Genomic DNA, 18,489 nt, shown 5'->3' with positions numbered 1-18,489 from the left:
AGTTCTCCTATAACACAATAGCTGTTCCCATTATCTCAGCTGCATTCTTATGTGACCTTGTGCTATAGGGAAATCATTAAAGAGAAAAAAAAAGCTTGTGTTATCGAAACAAGTGTTATAGCAGACCTTCCTGTGTCTGAAATGGAACTCTGCAAATCAGCTCAGTTCAAAGTTTAGCAGGCTACTCAGGACACCACAGGTCAGCAAAACTGTCTCCATACAGATGAGACATGATGATGCCAGCTCACTTCAGAATTAGGCAGCATAGAATTACAGATGTGTGTTTTTAGGAAATAAAATTATAACATTTCACAGGTTGGTGATCTTTAATGATTGAGGCCTGGTCCACCAGTACTGAGCAATTATGGCCTTTCATGACTTAAATCCATGCACTAGCCAATGAAGACAACACCAGTTAAACACTGCCATAACAGAGTTAGAAAGTTGCAGTGAGGACAGTATGTTGCCAATGGCTCTGAAGACTGTTTCTGATGTCACATGAAATAAATCCAACCTGCCTTCCTGCTTCGGATATAATTCAAGTCTACTTGCTATGGAGGCAGTATAAATTCACAGCCATGGGGCAATTGAGAGGGAAGGGTTTTTCCACCAGCTCTCCAAATGTTGTAGCACTCAACCAGGGTACATCTTTTTTCCAGTTTAATTTCATTTGAGACTGTTGATCTTAAATAGAAGAATTTGCCTATAGTCTTCAATTCTGTTTCAGTTGTCATGGAGGGAAGAGGGAGAAAGGGAGATGAGCTGAGCAAGTGGGTGTGAACAAGGAAGGTGGGGTGGAAGTGGCTGAAGGGAACTGTCGGGGGGACAAAGAGCACCAGTGAGGGGCAGACAACAGAGAGCAAGTATGAGTAGAGTTAGGCAGAGTGTGAGCAAAAGAGTGACAAAGAGAGGGGGCGAGGGGGCTCTGGGGTGGGATGTTGATAATAATTACACTATTAATGCACGTGTACTTAAGTGGCACATAAGACACTGGCCTTCAAAGCCCAGTACACAACTTTAGTTAGGCCACCACTAGAGTGCCGTGTGTAGTTCTAGTCACCACACTATTGAAGAGATGGGATTTCACTTGAGGGGGATCACAGAAGATATAACAGGATCTTGCCTGGGATAGAATAGTTTGGCTTTGAAGAGAGGCTGGATAAGCACGTTTTCTTCTCTGGAGCCTAGAAATTTGAGGGGACACCTGATACAGGTGAATGAGATTATGAGAAACATTGGCAGAAAGGATAGAAAGCAGCTGTTCCCCTTAGTTGAAGGGTCAGTAACAATGGACACACTTTTTAAAAAGTGGAAGGCAGGACATTTAGAGGGGGTTTTCAACCAGAAAGATTTTCACCCTGAGAGTGGAGGAAGTCAGGCATGTTCTGCCTGGGAGGGTAGTTGAGGCAGGTAACTTCACACTTTTTTTTTTAAGTAATGTTCTTGAATGAGCACTTCAAATGTCATAATATTCCAAGCCTTGCGCTGGAAAATGGGACTAATGTCCATTTAGCGTAGTTTAAGTGGTACAGGTTGAATGGGCTGAAGGGCTTCTTCAGCACGACATGATTCCACGAAATTCAAACCCTTCCAAATATTTGTCGAGTTACCTTTTGAAAATGATCAAATCTACTTTTGTCCTTCTTTCAGGTAACGTGTTCCTGATCACAAGTTGTTGCATAAAGACTTAATCTCATGTCTGTCTCGTCTGAAAATTTATGTCCTCTGATTACTGGCACTTCTACCACTGGAAACAATTCATTTACAATATCAAAACCCTTCATGACCTCGAAGGTTTCCATTTGGTCTCCTTGGAGTCTCCCTGCTCCAAGAAAAACAACACCAGTTTCTCTAGTCAAGCTTCTGAAGAACAAAGGCTGATTAACATTGAGGGGACATTATCTGGCAGAGGTTTCAAAATTTTAGAACATAGAACATAGAAAAGTACAGCACTGTACAGGCCCTTCGGCCCACAATGTTGTGCCGTGGAATAATCCTAATCCAAAAATAAAATAACCTAACCTACATTCCCCTCAATTCACTGCTGTCCATGTGCATGTCCAGCAGTCGCTTAAATTTTCTTTCCCTTTTGTTCTTTATTGTTATTTGTGCCAGTTGATGAGACAACTAAACCCCGATTTTTCAAAACAAAAAGAAAGCTAAATTACTCTTCAGCACTGTTATCATAATTTGGTTCATTATGTGTCACCGGTAAAATGCATGCTCAACTTTAAAAAGAAAATGCAATCCTCTTACTTCAACCTGTCCCATTTTCCTAGGGTCATCATAATACCATGTTTCCACCTCAATCCCCTCCTTTAATTTTCCATTCATCTTCCAATTCCTGTGTTCTAGTCTCTCATCACTGCACCCTTTCACCTTGTCTTGTAGCAGTCCCGTCACCACTACTTGTGATACTACATCACATTTCCTCCCTCTCTCTCTCCCAGTGACTGATGGTCGTAACATTTTGATCTCTTCTCGGCTACTTTCTGCCACAGTCTTCACAGATCTAGAACACAGAACACAGAACATAGAACATAGAACATAACAGCACAGTACAGGCCCTTCGGCCCTCGATGTTGTGCCGACCTGTCATGCCAATCTCAAGCCCATCTAACCTACACTATTCCATGTACGTCCATATGCTTGTCCAATGACGACTTAAACGTACCTAAAGTTGGCGAATCTACTACCGTTGCAGGCAAAGCATTCCATTCCCTTACTACTCTCCGAGTAAAGAAACTACCTCTGACATCTGTCCTATATCTTTCACCCCTCAATTTAAAGCTATGCCCCCTTGTGCTCACCGTCACCATCCTAGAAAAAAGGCTCTCCCTATCCACCCTATCTAACCCTCTGATTATTTTATATGTTTCAATTAAATCACCTCTCAACCTTCTTCTCTCTAATGAAAATAGCCTCAAGTCCCTCAGCCTTTCCTCGTAAGACCTTCCCTCCACACCAGGCAACATCCTAGTAAATCTCCTCTGCACCCCTTCCAAAGCTTCCACATCCTTCTTATAATGCGGTGACCAGAACTGTACACAATACTCCAAGTGCGGCCGCACCAGAGTTTTGTACAGCTTCACCATAACTCTTGGTTCCGGAACTCGATCCCTCGATTAATAAAAGCTAAAACACTGTATGCCTTCTTAACAGCCCTGTCAACCTGGCTGGCAACTTTCAAGTACATGGACACCGAGATGTCTCTGCTCATCTACACTACCATGTCAAAGCCTTATTCAGGCTCAGTTCATTTTCCGGTGACCTCTGCTGAGGCGCACAGAGGGAGAGCAGAAATGATGACTGGTTCCAAACTTGAAACAGGAGCCTTTGACCAATAATGGTGCTAAATCCACACCAACTCATTAATTCAGAGACAGGGACCAAAAAAAAGAATTCTTTCTGCTCTGTGTGAAACAGCTTTTAACTGAATTAGTTTGGTACTCCACTAGGACAGCTAGAAACATTTGTTCAGAAAACTGAGAAAAGAATGACTAAGTCAATTTTAAAGCATTGGAGTTGTGACATGATTATCCTGTTAAAGAAGGCTACATACAAACAATATGCAACCCAATCATCTAAATGATTTCAATGTGGAACTGAATTGTTGCTGATTGATTGGGTGGCTAGCAGTCTGTGAGGCTTGCATGTCATGCATCTAAACTGGACCTCAAGGTAGCTTTCCCTCACTGCACTATTACAAGAGGAAGGGCAGCAACCATCTCTCAATAGTTAGGCAGGAAGAAAAAGTACAGTGAATAGAACAACAAGGAAGGGAGGAATCTCAGGCTTGATGACAGGGATGTTGTTGTTGGCGGTGGTGGAGATGGCAAGAGAGGTGCTCATCTTCCACAGGGAGCTGAAAGATTTTTCATGGACTCTACGAGAAACAGCTTGACAGGTGGTGGTTGGGCTCCTGGAGACTCCATTTAAAGACCTGGCTGCAGTGCAGAAAAGTAAAGATGAACAAACTCTTTCAGATAATTAAGATTTGCCACTGCAATTTCTCATGACACCATCTGTAATATCTCACAATGCTTAATTCACAGCTCTCACTCAACAATCAGAACTCATACCTAATATACAGATAGATACTCCAACTCAACCATACAATCAGTAATTGGAATTATTCACAACTCCAATTGTTCCTCTTCAAGCATTTATTCCATTTCAATGAAAATGAACTGAAGGAATTTTGATTTGGGTTTAAATGTTCTCAAACCCAGCTGGACAGAAATTGTTAACACGTTTAAATAAGCTTGTTGGAAGTTGAATTCAAAAAGACAATCCACAATACCTGCAAGCAAAGTACAAAGGGGTAGCTCCAGAAACATTAGGCCGGTTGATATCTGCACCACTTTCAAGAAGGCAAAGAACTGTCTGTGGAGAGGGGGGGGGGGGGGAGAGAAGAGAAAAAAAAAATGACTAAGCAGACCTCAACAGACATCGAAAACTACGCTCACGTAAGAGCCAGACAGTAGAGAAATTAAGCACCTCCGCATAACTTTCAAATGGTATTAACATTGTTGGATCCCACAGTAACAGTAATTGGGAGTCACAAGTAACCAGAAACCTCAGACAAAAACAGAAAATGCTGGAAAAGCTCAGTAGGTCTGGCAGCACCTGTGGAAAAAAAAAATCAAAAAGTTAAAATTTCAGGTCCAGTCACCCTTCCTCAGAACCGATGGTAGCTAGGAAAAAGTGCTTTTTTAAATGCAGAAGATGGGTTGGGGTATGCGGATAGGGAGTTAATGATAGGTGGAGATGGCGCCCAAAGAGACAGAAGAACTGTTGGACGACAAAGGAATGGATAACGATCAGGCTATCAGAATGAACAGCTACAAATGTGGAAAATTAGTGGCTAACAATGGGTTGGGTGTAACAGCAGACCATGTGGTTACAAGGGCCTGGTGTGTGGGGATGACGGCAAGGTATCTCAAGCCCTGTTGAACACAATATTGGGAGTGAAGGAGGAGGAGTGGACCACTGTCCCGGAGGGAATGGTCCTTGCAGAAGCCTGAAAAGGGAGAGGAAGGGAATGTGTGCCTGGTGGTGGCATCCCACCGGAATGGGCAGAAATGGGGTTAATGTACCTCTGGATATGGATGCTGGTGGGATGGTTGGTGAGTATAGGCGGACTCCATCTCTGTTGTGAGGGGGGAAAATGAGGGGGTGAGGATTGAAGTGCAGGAGATAGCTCAGACCTGGCAGAGGCCCCTGTCAACGACAGTCCTGGGGAATCCTCAGTTGAGGAAGAAGGTGAACATTTCAAAGAGGCCCTGGTCGAAGTGGCATCATCAGAACAGGTGCAACGGAGACAGGGATCTGAGAGAATGGAATAGTGTCTTTACAGGAAGCAGGGAGTGAGGACATATAGTCAAGGTAACTGGGGAAAGTTGGTAGATTTTTAAGTGGATATTAGTGGCCTGCCTATCCCCAGAAATGGAAACCGAGATGTCAGGGAAAAGGAGGGAAGAGTCAGGGATGGACCAGGTGAAGGTGACAGCAGGGTGGTAATTGGAAACAAAATTGATAAACTTTTCCAATTCCAGATGAAATGGGGAAGCAGCACAGACAATATCGTTGATATACCAGAGAAAGATTGAGGGTGCAGGCTGGAATAGGAGTGGAACAAGGAATGTTCCACATACTCCACAAAAAGACAAGCGTAACTGGGGCCCACGCGAGAACTCATGGCCACCCCTGACTTGAAGAAAGCAAGAGGAGTTAAAAGAGAAGTTGTTCAGAGTGAAGATATGCTCAACCAGGCGGTGGAGGGTGATGATGAATAGGGACGGTTCAAGCCTTTTCTCCCCCCCACCAGAATGAAGTGGGGAGCCCCGAGTCCACCTTGAGGATGTGGCTAGAGCTTGCAAACTGAAAATTCTGAGACTGACATAAAGCCTCAACTGAATCGCAGGTGTAAGTGGGAAGGAACTGCACAAGAGGAGGACAAAAAAAAAGAGCTAATGTAGGAAGAGACGAGTTCTGTGGGGCAAGAGGAGGCAGAAGTAATGGATTTGCTCCGGCTATCCTGTTAGTGGATTTTGGGAAGGAGGTCAGAAGTACGAGCAAGCTGTGCAGAGTTGGGAGATTATGAACTTGGAGACAACGTGGGCGGTTGTGGGGACAGACAGACTTCTAAATGCAATGAGGTTAGTGACCATAGTGGGCATAATGGCACGATGGGGTCTCAGTCCTAGAAGGCAGAAAGTGGTGCCCGAGAGCTGACGCTCAGCCTCTGCAATGTAGGCATCAGTCCGGCAGACAACAACAGCATCACCCTTGTCAGCAACTTTCAGAGTTCATGGGTTGTAGATTTGTTTAATGATCAACCTGTATCTACAGCAGTACCAAAATCTGTAGGTATCTTTTAGCTCTCTCAATGAAATTTTTCCAATTTGACAGAGACTTTCAGTCCTTGCTGTTACAAACAAACATGTCTCTCTCTCTCTCTTCTGCTGGTCAAACCTGCTGTTTAAAGAGGTTTAGCTCATGTATTCAAGACTCCCATCTGATTGTCCTTCCAAGCTCAATACTTTGCAGGCAACCTTATTGATTTAGTATGTGCCACTCATAAGGCATGTGCCTAGAAATCAAGTACAGTCTTGATTACTTTACAAGTCCTCTCCACTCAGTCTGCAAGTACGATTCCAACCTTTAGGCACTTGTCATCTTATTGCACCAGCTTGCTTTTGTGCTCCCATTTTCTATCCTAGGTTAGCCTCAATTTCCCAAAGACCAACCCAAGCTGTGGGAACACCAACTCATTTTCCATTTTGGCACTATGTGGCTTTCTGGATTCAACATTTAACTGAATAATGTCAAACCATGGCCTCATTCCTCCATTTTGTTTTGCCCCACCTTACACAACCTTCAGTCCCTACCATCAAACTGAAAACCTATTAGCATCTTCTCTATATCTCTCTTTTCTTTATAACATTACTACTCCCTTTCCTTTTTCATTTGTGGCACTTGTGCCTCTAATTATCTCTGCCCTCTTAACGTTTTTCTGCCCTTGCCTTTACTTCTAGTCTCTCCTCCCGAACTTCAAGTGTAAAATCAAGTCAAGTGTACCGGGCTAAGTCCTGAGACGACAGCATTAACCTACAAAGATAGGCTAGATTGATTAAGACCATATTCAATGTAGTTTGAAAAAAAAAGGCTGTTTGGGGGTGATATCTCACACACCTATTCAATTCTAACAGGACTAGAACAGCATTAATATACCGAGATGCTCATGATGACCAGTGAGTACAAAATCAGGGGTTAGAGTCTAAGGATACGGGGTGGACCATTTAGGATTGAGGGGAGAAATCTCTTCATCTAGAAAGTGGGGAATCTTTAGAAGTTCAGAAAGTGGTTGAGCCTGAACACTGAATGCTTTCTGGAAGGAGTTAGGAAAAGCTTTTAAGGCTGAAGAGATCAAAGGGTACAGGGAGAAAGGAGGAACAGGATACAGAGTTGGATAATCAGCCATAATTCTACTGAATGGCGCAGCAGGTTCAAAGGGCTGAATGGCCTACTCCTGCTCCTATTCTTGTTATTTCCCACACCTCCTCTTCGCCCCCACCCCCACATCTCTCTTCAGTTTTCAAAGGAGAGTCATATTAGCCTCAAAACATTAATGTTTCTCTCCACAGATGTTGCTGGGCCTGCTTGGATTTTTAATCCTTTGTCTTTGTTCCAAGTCATACACTATTCTGACCACACTGTCCTTCATTGTTGCTGGTTCAAAAGGATCCCTGCTTCACAGAATTGTGGCTACAACTTGCCCACGGATTGCAGCAGCTCAAGAAGGTAGTGCACCAGTGACTTCAAGGGCAATTCAGAATGCACAATGAGGGCTGGCCTTGCCTGCAATACACACTTCCTCAGCACCAATAAAATAAGTTGTTTTGCAGACAATGAAATACCTTTGAAGAGCTATCACTTTGGTAATGTAGTTAAACGCGGCAGAGAACAGACAACCACAAGTTCCACGAGGAAATAAAACTGACTGTCATCAGTCAATGCTTGTTGAAGGATAAATATTAGCCAAAAGATTGAGAGAATTCCCTTTTCTTCATAAAACACAGAATACTTTATCCCCACTGGAGAAAGTGGGCTAGTAGTCGATGTAGCATTTCACCTAAAAATAATTTCTGATTTATTTGAGGTCTTCACAATCAAGAAGAAATGCCATTGAGTAAATAAACAGAATTTGTTTGCAATAGCAGTGGTAAGTACCTAGAGGACACAGATTTAAGGATATTGAGAAAAGAACCAGAGGTGGGATGAGGGAAAATAAATTTGCACACCATAATTTGGAAAGCACAGCTTAAAAGAATGGTGGAGCAGATTCAATAGTTAACTTCAAAAAGGAATTAGTTAACTTCTTGAAGGATAAAGATTTGCAGGATACTGGGAAGTACAGGGAATTGAACTAATAGCATATCTCTTTCACTTGCACAATACGTTTAAATGGTCACCCTCTGCATTTCATTATTCTATGGTTTCGCAGTGAAGGCAAAGTGAAAACTGATAATACCAAGGCGATGGTCTCGTGGTACTAATCCAGAAACCTAGCTAATGTTCTGGGGACCAGGGGCTCAAATCCCACCATGGTAGATGGTGGACTTGAACTCAATACTTAGGAAAAAAAATCTGGAATCAGGGATCTACTGATCACCATAAAATCAGTGCCAGGTTTTTCCAACAACCATCTGGTACACTAATGTTCTTCAGGGGAGAAAATCTGCTACCCCTCATTGAGTCTGGTCTACATGTGACGCCAGACCAAAAGCAATGTGATTGACTCAACTGCCCTGTGAAATGGCAAGCCTTTCAGTTATACAAATCGCTACAAAGCCTCAAAGAAATGGCATCGACCTAAGCACCAAAATGGACAATAGGTAAAAACAGCCCTGTCGACCCTGCAGAGTCCTGCTCACTAACATCTGCGGGTTGGAGCCAAAACTGGGAGAGCTGTCTCACAGGCTAGTTAAACAACAGTCTGATATAGTCATACTCACAGAATCAGACCTTACAGACAATGTCCCAGACACAACCATCACCATCTCTGGACATGTCGCCCCAGCGGCAGGACAGACTCAGCAGAGGTGGCGGCACAGTGGTATAAATTCAAGAGGATGTTGCTCTGGGAGTACCCAAGATTGACTCTGAATCCCATGAATTCTCATGGCTTCCAGGTTAAACATGGGCAAGGAAACGTCCTGCTGGTGACTACATACTGTCCTCCCTCAGCTGATAAATCGGTACTCCTCACTGTCGAGCAAGGCTTAGAGGAAGCACTGAGGATAGCAAGGGCACAAAATGTACTCTAGGTGGGGGATTCAACGTCCACCAAGAGTGGCTCAGCAGCAGTACTGAGTGAGCTGGTCAGGTCCAAAAGGACACAGCTGCTAGACTGGGTTTGCAGCAGGTGGTGAGGGGGCCAACAAGAGGAAAAAACATATTTGAACTCATCCTTACTAATCTGCCAGCTGCAGCTGCATCTGTCCACAACAGTGTCAGTAAGAGTGACCCTGGTGCAGTCCCTGTGGAGATGAAGCCCCACCTTCACACTGAAAGTAACTTCCATCATGTTGTGTGGTACTATCACCATACTAAATCGGACAGACTTTGCACAGATCTAGCAACTCAAGACTGGACATCCGTGAGGCGCTGTGGGCCATCAATAGCAGCAGAATTGAACTTCAACAAAATCTATAACTTCATGGCCCAACATATCCCCCACTCAACCATTACCATCAAGCCACGGGATCAAACCTGGTTCAACAGACAGTGCAGGAGGGGAGGCCAGGAACAGCACCAGGCATACTGAAGATGAGATATCAACCTGGTGAAGCCAGTACTACATGTACCAAAACAGCGAAAGCAGCAAGTGATAGACAGAGCCAAGCGTTCCCGTAACCAAACCGGTTGGACTGCAGAGTTTAGATCTGACCACATCCAGTCATGAACGGTGGTGGACAATTAAACAACTCACCGAGGGAGGCGGCTCCATCCCAAATGATGGAAGAGCCCAGCACATTATGCAAAAGATAAGGCTGAAGCATTCGCAGAAAATCTTCAGCCAGAAGTACTGAGTGGATGATCTATCTAAGCATCCTCCAGCAGTGCCCAGCATTACAAATACCAGTCTTCAGCCAATTTGATTCACTCCACGTGATACCAAAAAACCGTTGGAGACACTGGACACTGCAAAGGCTATGGGCTTTGACAACATTCCGGCAATAGTGCTGAAGACCTGTGGCATCAAGGAGCCCTGGCAAAACTGGAATCAATGGGTATCGGGGGAAATCTCTCCAGTAGTTGGCCTCATACCTGACACAATCAAAAGATGGCCTTGGTTGTTGGAGGCCAATAATCATCTCAGCAGGGGTTCCTCAGGGTAGTGTCTAGGCCAAACCATCTTCAGCTGCTTCAAATGACCTCCCTCCATCATACGGTCAGAAGTGGGGATGTGTGCCGATGATTACATAATGTTCAGCACCATTCATGACTCCTCAGATACTGAAGCGGTCCATGGTCACATGCAACAAGATCTAGACAATATCCAAGCTTGGGCCGATAAGTGGCAAATAGCATTCGCACCACACAAATGCCAGGCTATGACCATCACCAATAAGGGACAATCTAACCACTGTCACCTGACATTCAATGGTGTTACCATCACAGAATCCCGCACTGTCAACATCCTGTGTGTTATCACTGACCAGAAATTCAACTGTGCTCACCACATCAACTGAGTGGCCACAAGAGCAGGCCATCAGCTAGAACTTTGTGGCAAGTGACGCACCTCCGACTCCTCAAAGCCTGTTCAACATCTACAAGGCACAAGTCAGGAGTACGATGGAATACTCCCCACTTGCCTGGATGTGTGCAGCCCCAACAGTCAAGGTAAATAGATAAATAGAAAGTGGGACATAACACCAGCGCTTCATCGGAGGCTCACTGATGATGTTACCTAGAATGGTGACGAAACGTCTGAAAATTAACCTTCCAGCTCAGCGAGCAAACGCACATCCAGAACCTCAACCTGAACTACAAATCTTCTCAAAACTCACTTTCAGTTCTGTTTTAACAACACGTCTATCATGAGACCCCCACAAAGTCCAGCATTCACAAACGGTTTTGCTAGATTTCATGAGAAACGTGACTTAAACAGATTGACACAGAGAGCCTAAGAAACAAGAACAGGAGTAGGCAATTACTTCAGATATCATGGGAGACAAGATATCTCAAAAAGACTGAGCAACAGGTGAAGTTCGCAGTTTGATGTTAACATCACAAAATGACGCTTGCCACTAACAGAATGTTGTCGTCAAACCTAAAAGGCCAAACAAATATATAATGCAGTACATGAATTTTGGTGCCGGTATGATGCCAGGTACGTGGGTCAAATGTCCCAAAGGCTGACGGAGAATATCAAAGAGTATGTCTCTTCCACTGTTTACAAAAGCAAGGTATTGACTGCACCAAACCAGCCCATACTTGCAAAAGGGTCCAACACTAGATTTCATTCTATATAGAACACTGAACAGTGCAGCAAGCAAACAGTTACTTTGGCTTGCTATCTGTGCTGGAAACACATCTGGTTCACTAATGTCCTTTAGGGAAGGAAAGTGCCATCCTTATCCAGTCTGGCCACCATGTGACTCCACACCCATGGCAATGTGATTGACTCTTAACTGCCCTCTGGTCAATTACAGATGGGTCATAAATTCTGCCCAGTCAACAACACCCATATCCTGTGAATGAATTTTTTTAAAAATTCATGGTATCAAGTCAGTTCACATTCAATCCTGAGCATCATTTTGCAGCCTACTTAAAGTACAAGACCTACAGTCACACCATACATTACAATAGGCAATGACAAAGAAATGCAGAGAATAGCAAATGAGACCTTCCCATTTAGGTTGAAGAATATATCAACAACTAAAACATACTGTATCACAATTGAGTAAGAGCACAACAGTAAGGATCAAGAAATGTTTTTTGTCCCATCCCCAACAGGATTGAGAAAATTCATCCCTTATAACACATATGGACTAGTAATTGCAATATAGTTTAGCAAGCTAAAATAATTGAGACCATATTCTTGATGTACACAAACGTTCAACTGACATGGCTATGCTGCCGTTTATTCAAAGTATCAAAAAAGATTGCAGGGCAAGGATTTCAGCTTAACATTTGAAAAAATGCTAAAATCAACACTTTCATGCTCTTTGATGTTGCAAAAGAAACTCAAATTATTCCAAACCAAATTTAATCAAACACTATAAAATTTATCATGTTCACACAAAAATTCTAAATGCCTGATAGTAATTTCTGTCAAGACATGTATACTCACCGTCTTATGGCCATTTTGACAGGCTACATGTAAAGCAGTCTGACCCATTGCATCTTCGACATCCACATTAGTAACATGTTGCACCAGGTCGTGAAGAAGCTCAGTGCGTCCATTTACAGCCAACCAATGAATCTGTGGCAAAAGATGTGTTTCATGCCATGACGAAGCTGTAGTTATTCTTTAAACAGCAAGGTATTCAGTTGAAATAATTATTCTCATTCTACTTTAAAGCTATTACAACAACCACTCCCCTCCGTTTGACTCTTGCCCTGTCCAGAACACCACATCTCACGGAGGGAGAACTCAGCTCGTTGTAAAAATAAACCCAATCACAAACAGTAACAAATCAATAAATTACTAACACTGACCAGTGAACAATAACCCAAAAACAAAAGAAAAATAAAGAAAGACTGGGGCTCTTGCCTTGTGGTGGTAGCCTCCTTATCTGTGGGCCAGAAGGTCTGGGGACAAGTCCCCCTGCTTGAGAGGTTAGTCATGACATCTCTGACCAGATTGTTTAAAAAAAACTTAAAGGAAAGCTGTGTTGGCAGGGCTACAGAGGGGGAAAATAATGCACCGCAACACTAGAAGAAACCAGCTCTTTTCAAAATAGATAAATCCAACCACCAAATTAACCAATCATCCAACTAATAAATAACAAAGAGATACTGCAGGAGTACATTATCTGGCCCTCTGTGCCTACTCTGCCATTTAAAATGATCATGGGTGGTCATCCAATTCAGCACCCTTCAGTCTCAAGAGCTATATCTAACACTATTCAATGTTTTAGCCTTATTCATTTTCTGTGAACCTTAGTCCTGGATTCACTGGCCATTGGGAAGATCCTGCATTTACCTTGTCTAGTCTTGTTAGAATTTTATAGATTGCTAAGAACCACTCCCCCACCCCCCAATTCTTAAATCAGTATATTTCAGGTTTAACATTATCCCTGAGGATTGACCGTGTTCACCATTGACAGAGTTTCACTCAGCGTTTCTAGTTTTGTTGAATTTTGTTTTCACTTTCTATCATCTGCAATATTTTGCTTTTTCACCAGGAATTGCAACTTCAATACATTTTCCTGGAATTAGGTAGCTTCACAACGACTCCTTGATATCCTTTTATAAGGAATGATTGGTGTTCGGTTGTTTGTTAGAGATCTGGGGGGAACATTTCTCCTAGTCCTGTAGCTGAATTAAGTTTCCTTAGCCAATTAGGTTGAAGTGGGGGAATTTCTATTGGTATAAAGTGTGCTGAGTCATTAGAAGTCCATCTGAGTAGTGAAATAGTTTCTAAAGCTTCTGTCCCTTCAAAGTCCAGATGTGTTACATTTGAAAATTTCTTATTTAAAAGTATTACTCTCATTTTTCCAATTTTATAATATTATACCCTCAGAAGCTATTTTGGAAGAAGTCTCAAAGCTTAAAACCAATTTACTCAAATAGAAAACTGTGTACATCATGAAAGAAAAGGCAAGAAGAATTGAAGTATATTTAAAATGATCAACCTTATTTTAGGTTGCCATAAGAAATGCAGAGTGAAACAAGGGGGTTAACTGGAATCTCTTACATAAAATAAGACTCTTATAGCAGTGACAAAACAAATATCAAAAGTAATCATTTGGGCTATAAAGCACGTTGTGCTATTCGGATGGCGTGAAAATGAAACAAACTTGATAGTGAAACTGACTAAATACAGATAATTAAACTTACACCATTCCAAATTGAATATCACGACCCCCAAAACAAACAAGCAGGGAAAACCAACAATCCTGAAGTATACAGCCTTACCGCAGTCAGTCCTTCATTGTTGCAGATATTCACATCAGCACTATACTCTAACAGTTTTCCCATACATTTCTTCTGCCTACAAACAGGACATAAATTTTGTCATCCATACCTATTATTAGAAGTTACATTGCACTTGGCACATGATGTTGACTTTCACACATTCAAAATTTAATCAATGTTTCCTTCAAAGGCCATGATTCCATCTATTTACCTAACCCAAATTAATTCAAAAGACAGTCAAGTGAATCCTACCATCCTGACCTCCTTCTTGCACCTACATGCAACTAATCTCAATGTCACCAAACTGGTTGCTCAGACAGACAGTCTTCAAGTCCAGACTCTGCATTCTGCTTGATAATCAAAGTCCATTGTCATTTACATTCAAAACTACAAGAGGTTTGGACAGAGCAAATACGAAGAAATGTTCCTGCACATCAGGATCCAGAATCAAATGGCACAGGTTTAAAGTAATTGGTAAAAGAAGCAAAAGCGATAGGAGGAAAGGTTTAATCACACAGTGAGTTTTAAGATCTAGAATACACTGCCTGAACATGTGGTGTAGGCAAGTTCAGTTGGTACAACAGAGAATTAGGCTGTTACCTGAAAAGAAAGAAATTGCAGGGTTGAGTAGGACAGAGCATGGCACTAAATGAAGCATTCATTCAGTGAGCCAGTGCAGATCCAAAGAGTTGAATGTTGGTTTTGTAACTACTGAGTGATTGCAACAACAAAGAGAAAAATCACTCTCTGACCCCCTTAGAACAATGTCCCGCTACATAATCCTCAGGCTACAGAATTTCTAATACACACCGATAATATTGGCAAACCATTTTCTCAAATGGCCATTTAGTTAGCATCTATCTTTAAAAAATTGCCATTCTTTGAGAATGCTGCAGCCCATGCCCTTACCAAACTTATTCCAGTGATGTTGTAGTTGACAACACCTACCTGTTCCACTGAATTAATTCTATTTTGTTACCTAACATTCAAACTCTTTCCCCAATCTTATCAGTGATGTGCACTTGGATGCAAATTCTATTTTACTCACAATAACTGGCTCCTCAGCTCTGAAGAATTTAAGTCAGTCCTTGGGACCGCCTCTCTCCTTGCCTCAATGGCTAACTTTCAGTCTTTAAAAGGAACACGAAACTTCCTGTTTGACTATGCTTTTATTCACATATTTGAAATTTTACACTTCTTCCTCTTTCTCTCTTGTTCAATGCTCAATTCTTTACCTTACAGTATTTAGTATCTTCCTTCAACATTTTAAACTATTAATTAGTTGTTTCACCAATTATAAACTCCTCTGCACTAACCATGAGTGTGGAAATATCTAAATGAGTAAACATGTTGCACAACACTAATATTTTCATCTGTTTTACCCAAACATAAACACAATCTTCAGCATTGCAAAACTACCTGGAAGTTGTACTAATCTTTTTAATATTCAATGAAGAGGGAATACTAATTATTTCTTAAATAACTCAAAGGATTGACAATATTTAGCAAACTCACCCATTCCTCGCTGCTAAGTGAAGGGGTGTACACCCAGAAATGTCCTGGTAATTTGGATTTGCTCCTTTCTTCAGTAGTAGAATAAGGCATTCAACAGAGCCACAACTGTACCAGACATTTACAAAACAAATCAAATCAGGAAAACTTGGGTCTTTGCTTGAATTTTATCACCGAAATAACAAAAAGAATTTACAACAACTAATGTTCAATTCACTTGCATTAAATTTCAACTAAATCTGTTGACTTTAACATGTCAAAAGGGCTTCTACTTTCATACAAAACAGCAACTAAATAATAGCATTAAATAAAGCTTTACTATCATCAAAGCACACTCAAGTTTGTAAACAAAAGTGTGATTCGCTTTGGTCAAATACAATGACATTTCTGCAATAAACTCTAAAGGAAACAGCACAAAGTAAATAATAAACAGATACAAAACTGTTGGCATCAATGTCAAAAACTAAAATTCAAGATACATCCTTCTTCAAGTTGCTGTGCTAAACTGTATTGTAACTGACAGTTTGGCACAATACTTCATCTCAGAAATCAAACATTTTACAGACTAATCTATTGAAGAATTTGCTGCATGACCCAAAGTGCCATCTTTCAAGTAAAACCTTATGCCCAGGTGCCCTCCACTCAGACAGATAATGATAACTCCATAGCATCATTCCATACTTAGTCAAAGTGCCCTAACCAACATTTACTTTGTGCACATGACCCATGGTTATATCATTTAAATAAATGTTCATTCCTGTAGTACATAATTCAGTCAATTTACTAGTAATACAAAATCTTACTTTGCCGCTATATGCAATAAGCTTCTCTTGACACGACCAAAAGCGTAATTGACGTCAAACTTGGAATTTGTCAGCAACTCCGAAACAGACCTTAGGAAGAAATATGTTATACATTGTGTTAGGGAATGACTTTGCAGATTAATTCCATTTGTCACGAAGAAACCTCGCATTACCGAAGTAACAAACAGCATATGAATACAAGCAGTGCATATATCCTTAAAGGACTTAAACTTAGGAAAACAGGATCTATAATAAAATTAATAGAACTAGTTTATACACAATGGGCTGATTTTGCAGTCAGCAGCAAAGCAACTGCACTCACTCTACTTCAAAGAAAGTCAAACACAAAGTATCACTGTGACACGGAATTTCCCTTTCTCAATGGCAGTTTTAAATCTGAATTACTGTGTCTGAAAAAAAGTATAAAATGCTCCAAGCACTGGCTTACACCCAACTGCATTATGAATCCCTGCCATTAGATTATTCTATTATCAGAAACAACCTCATGTTCAACACTTCTTTATGAATATGGGAGAATAAACAAAGCTCACCTGTGCTGATCAGCCATTACCATCGGCATCAACGTATACACTGCAGTTTCATTATCTGTGTGGTGAAGTGAAAAAAAGGTTTGTCAGCCTGCGTGTGATGATCCACGGAGCATCCCTAAAGCAGCAATCTAATACTTGCTTGTTTTCATTTTTTCAAAACTGAGAGACAGTTAAATAAGACAGCAAGATTGAAAAACCATTGCTTACAGGTATGTGGCACAGCTCAACAGACTAAGCAAAAAAGGCACTCAACCACACAATATTCCTTGATTCCCAATATCTTTCCACTCCTGCTAAACATAAAAGAAAAACTGGAAATGCACACAGTCAGGTCAGCTTTATCAAAAGCGAAAAGACAAGGTTATGGTGTTTTGGTCATACAGCCTTCATCAGATTCATATCCTAACTTTCCTCTTTACAAATGCAAACTTACCTGCTACTTTATTTTTAACTTGTCCAAGAGAAGTGGGTCTAGCATTTTTGCCCATTTCTAATTGCCCTGGTGAAGGCGATGGCAAGTTGTTCCATAACTCCACGATTTGCACATATTCTTCATTATTTTCTTTTATCACTTTTCCACAGTATTGGAAACAATTACTTTGCATAGCAGCTCATAGAATTATTGCATTGATATTAAGCAGAAGGATTTCTTTCTTGTTCAATCCATGAAAACATTTTGGAGGAATAAACTGGATCCCAAATTTCAGAGTAGGAAGCAGGTTGAAAGGGAGTTATTTCTCCACTAAATTTCGAATGTGTTAAGTCAGTAATAAATCTTTCAAGATACTGGCTACCAAGATCGATATTGAAACTGAAAAAGTATTTCTTCTGAACATTTCGGTATTCTTCAAACCACTGCAGTGCAGATGAGGGAGATATGAGAACTTGGGGGTTGCAATTGAGCCACAGCAATTGTCCCACAGCTACGAGGCTCTTATAGGCTGCGTAGGCAACAGTGGGGATGGGAGGATGAGTGAACAGACCATGGCATCTTGGTACGGGAAGCCATTTGAATGGGCGTAGGAAATGGCAGTGTAGTAGTGGTAAGGGGCAATATAAATAGAGTGATAGATACCGTTCTCTGCAGCCATGGGTGGGAGCTCTGAAAGCTGTGTTATCTGCCTGGTTAAAAAAGAACTTTGAGTGAGAGGAAAAGGATCCAGTGCTGCCCTACTAATGGTACGAATAACATTGCTTGGTCTAGAAAAGAAGTTCTGATGAAAGATTTTGAACATATTAGAGCTAAATTATAAAGTAGAACCTCCAAAGTAATAATCTCTAGATTACTACCTGAACTGCAAACAAACTAGCATAGATAGTAAATATAGGCAAGGAGTTAAATGTGTGGCTTTAAGATTAACGCAGGTGGAATGGGTTTCAGTTTGTGGAGTACTCACACCAATACGAGAGTGGAAAGGAGTTTTCTTGGCGGGAGAGGCCTCATTTGAACTCTGCTAGGACTACTAACG

General features: G+C 41.5%; 1 protein-coding gene across 2 annotated transcripts in view; it reads right to left on the bottom strand.

Annotated features, from left to right (window-relative positions):
* Nucleotides 1–18,489, bottom strand: part of hace1 (HECT domain and ankyrin repeat containing E3 ubiquitin protein ligase 1) — an 89,380-nt gene that overhangs the window by 56,371 nt on the left and 14,520 nt on the right. For both annotated transcript variants that reach the window (XM_048531114.1, XM_048531115.1), the window contains 6 exons: nucleotides 17,021–17,075; nucleotides 16,470–16,559; nucleotides 15,670–15,774; nucleotides 14,155–14,230; nucleotides 12,365–12,496; nucleotides 4,304–4,386 (listed from right to left, as the gene is read on the bottom strand). In XM_048531114.1, coding sequence (XP_048387071.1) covers nucleotides 4,304–4,386; nucleotides 12,365–12,496; nucleotides 14,155–14,230; nucleotides 15,670–15,774; nucleotides 16,470–16,559; nucleotides 17,021–17,075 — 541 coding nt within the window. The remainder of the gene's footprint in view (nucleotides 1–4,303; nucleotides 4,387–12,364; nucleotides 12,497–14,154; nucleotides 14,231–15,669; nucleotides 15,775–16,469; nucleotides 16,560–17,020; nucleotides 17,076–18,489) is intronic.

The sequence above is a fragment of the Stegostoma tigrinum genome, chromosome 4 (genome assembly GCF_030684315.1).
Source record: "Stegostoma tigrinum isolate sSteTig4 chromosome 4, sSteTig4.hap1, whole genome shotgun sequence".
In the NCBI taxonomy this organism is placed as follows: domain Eukaryota; kingdom Metazoa; phylum Chordata; class Chondrichthyes; order Orectolobiformes; family Stegostomatidae; genus Stegostoma; species Stegostoma tigrinum.
This window is presented reverse-complemented; position numbering and strand designations above follow the sequence as displayed.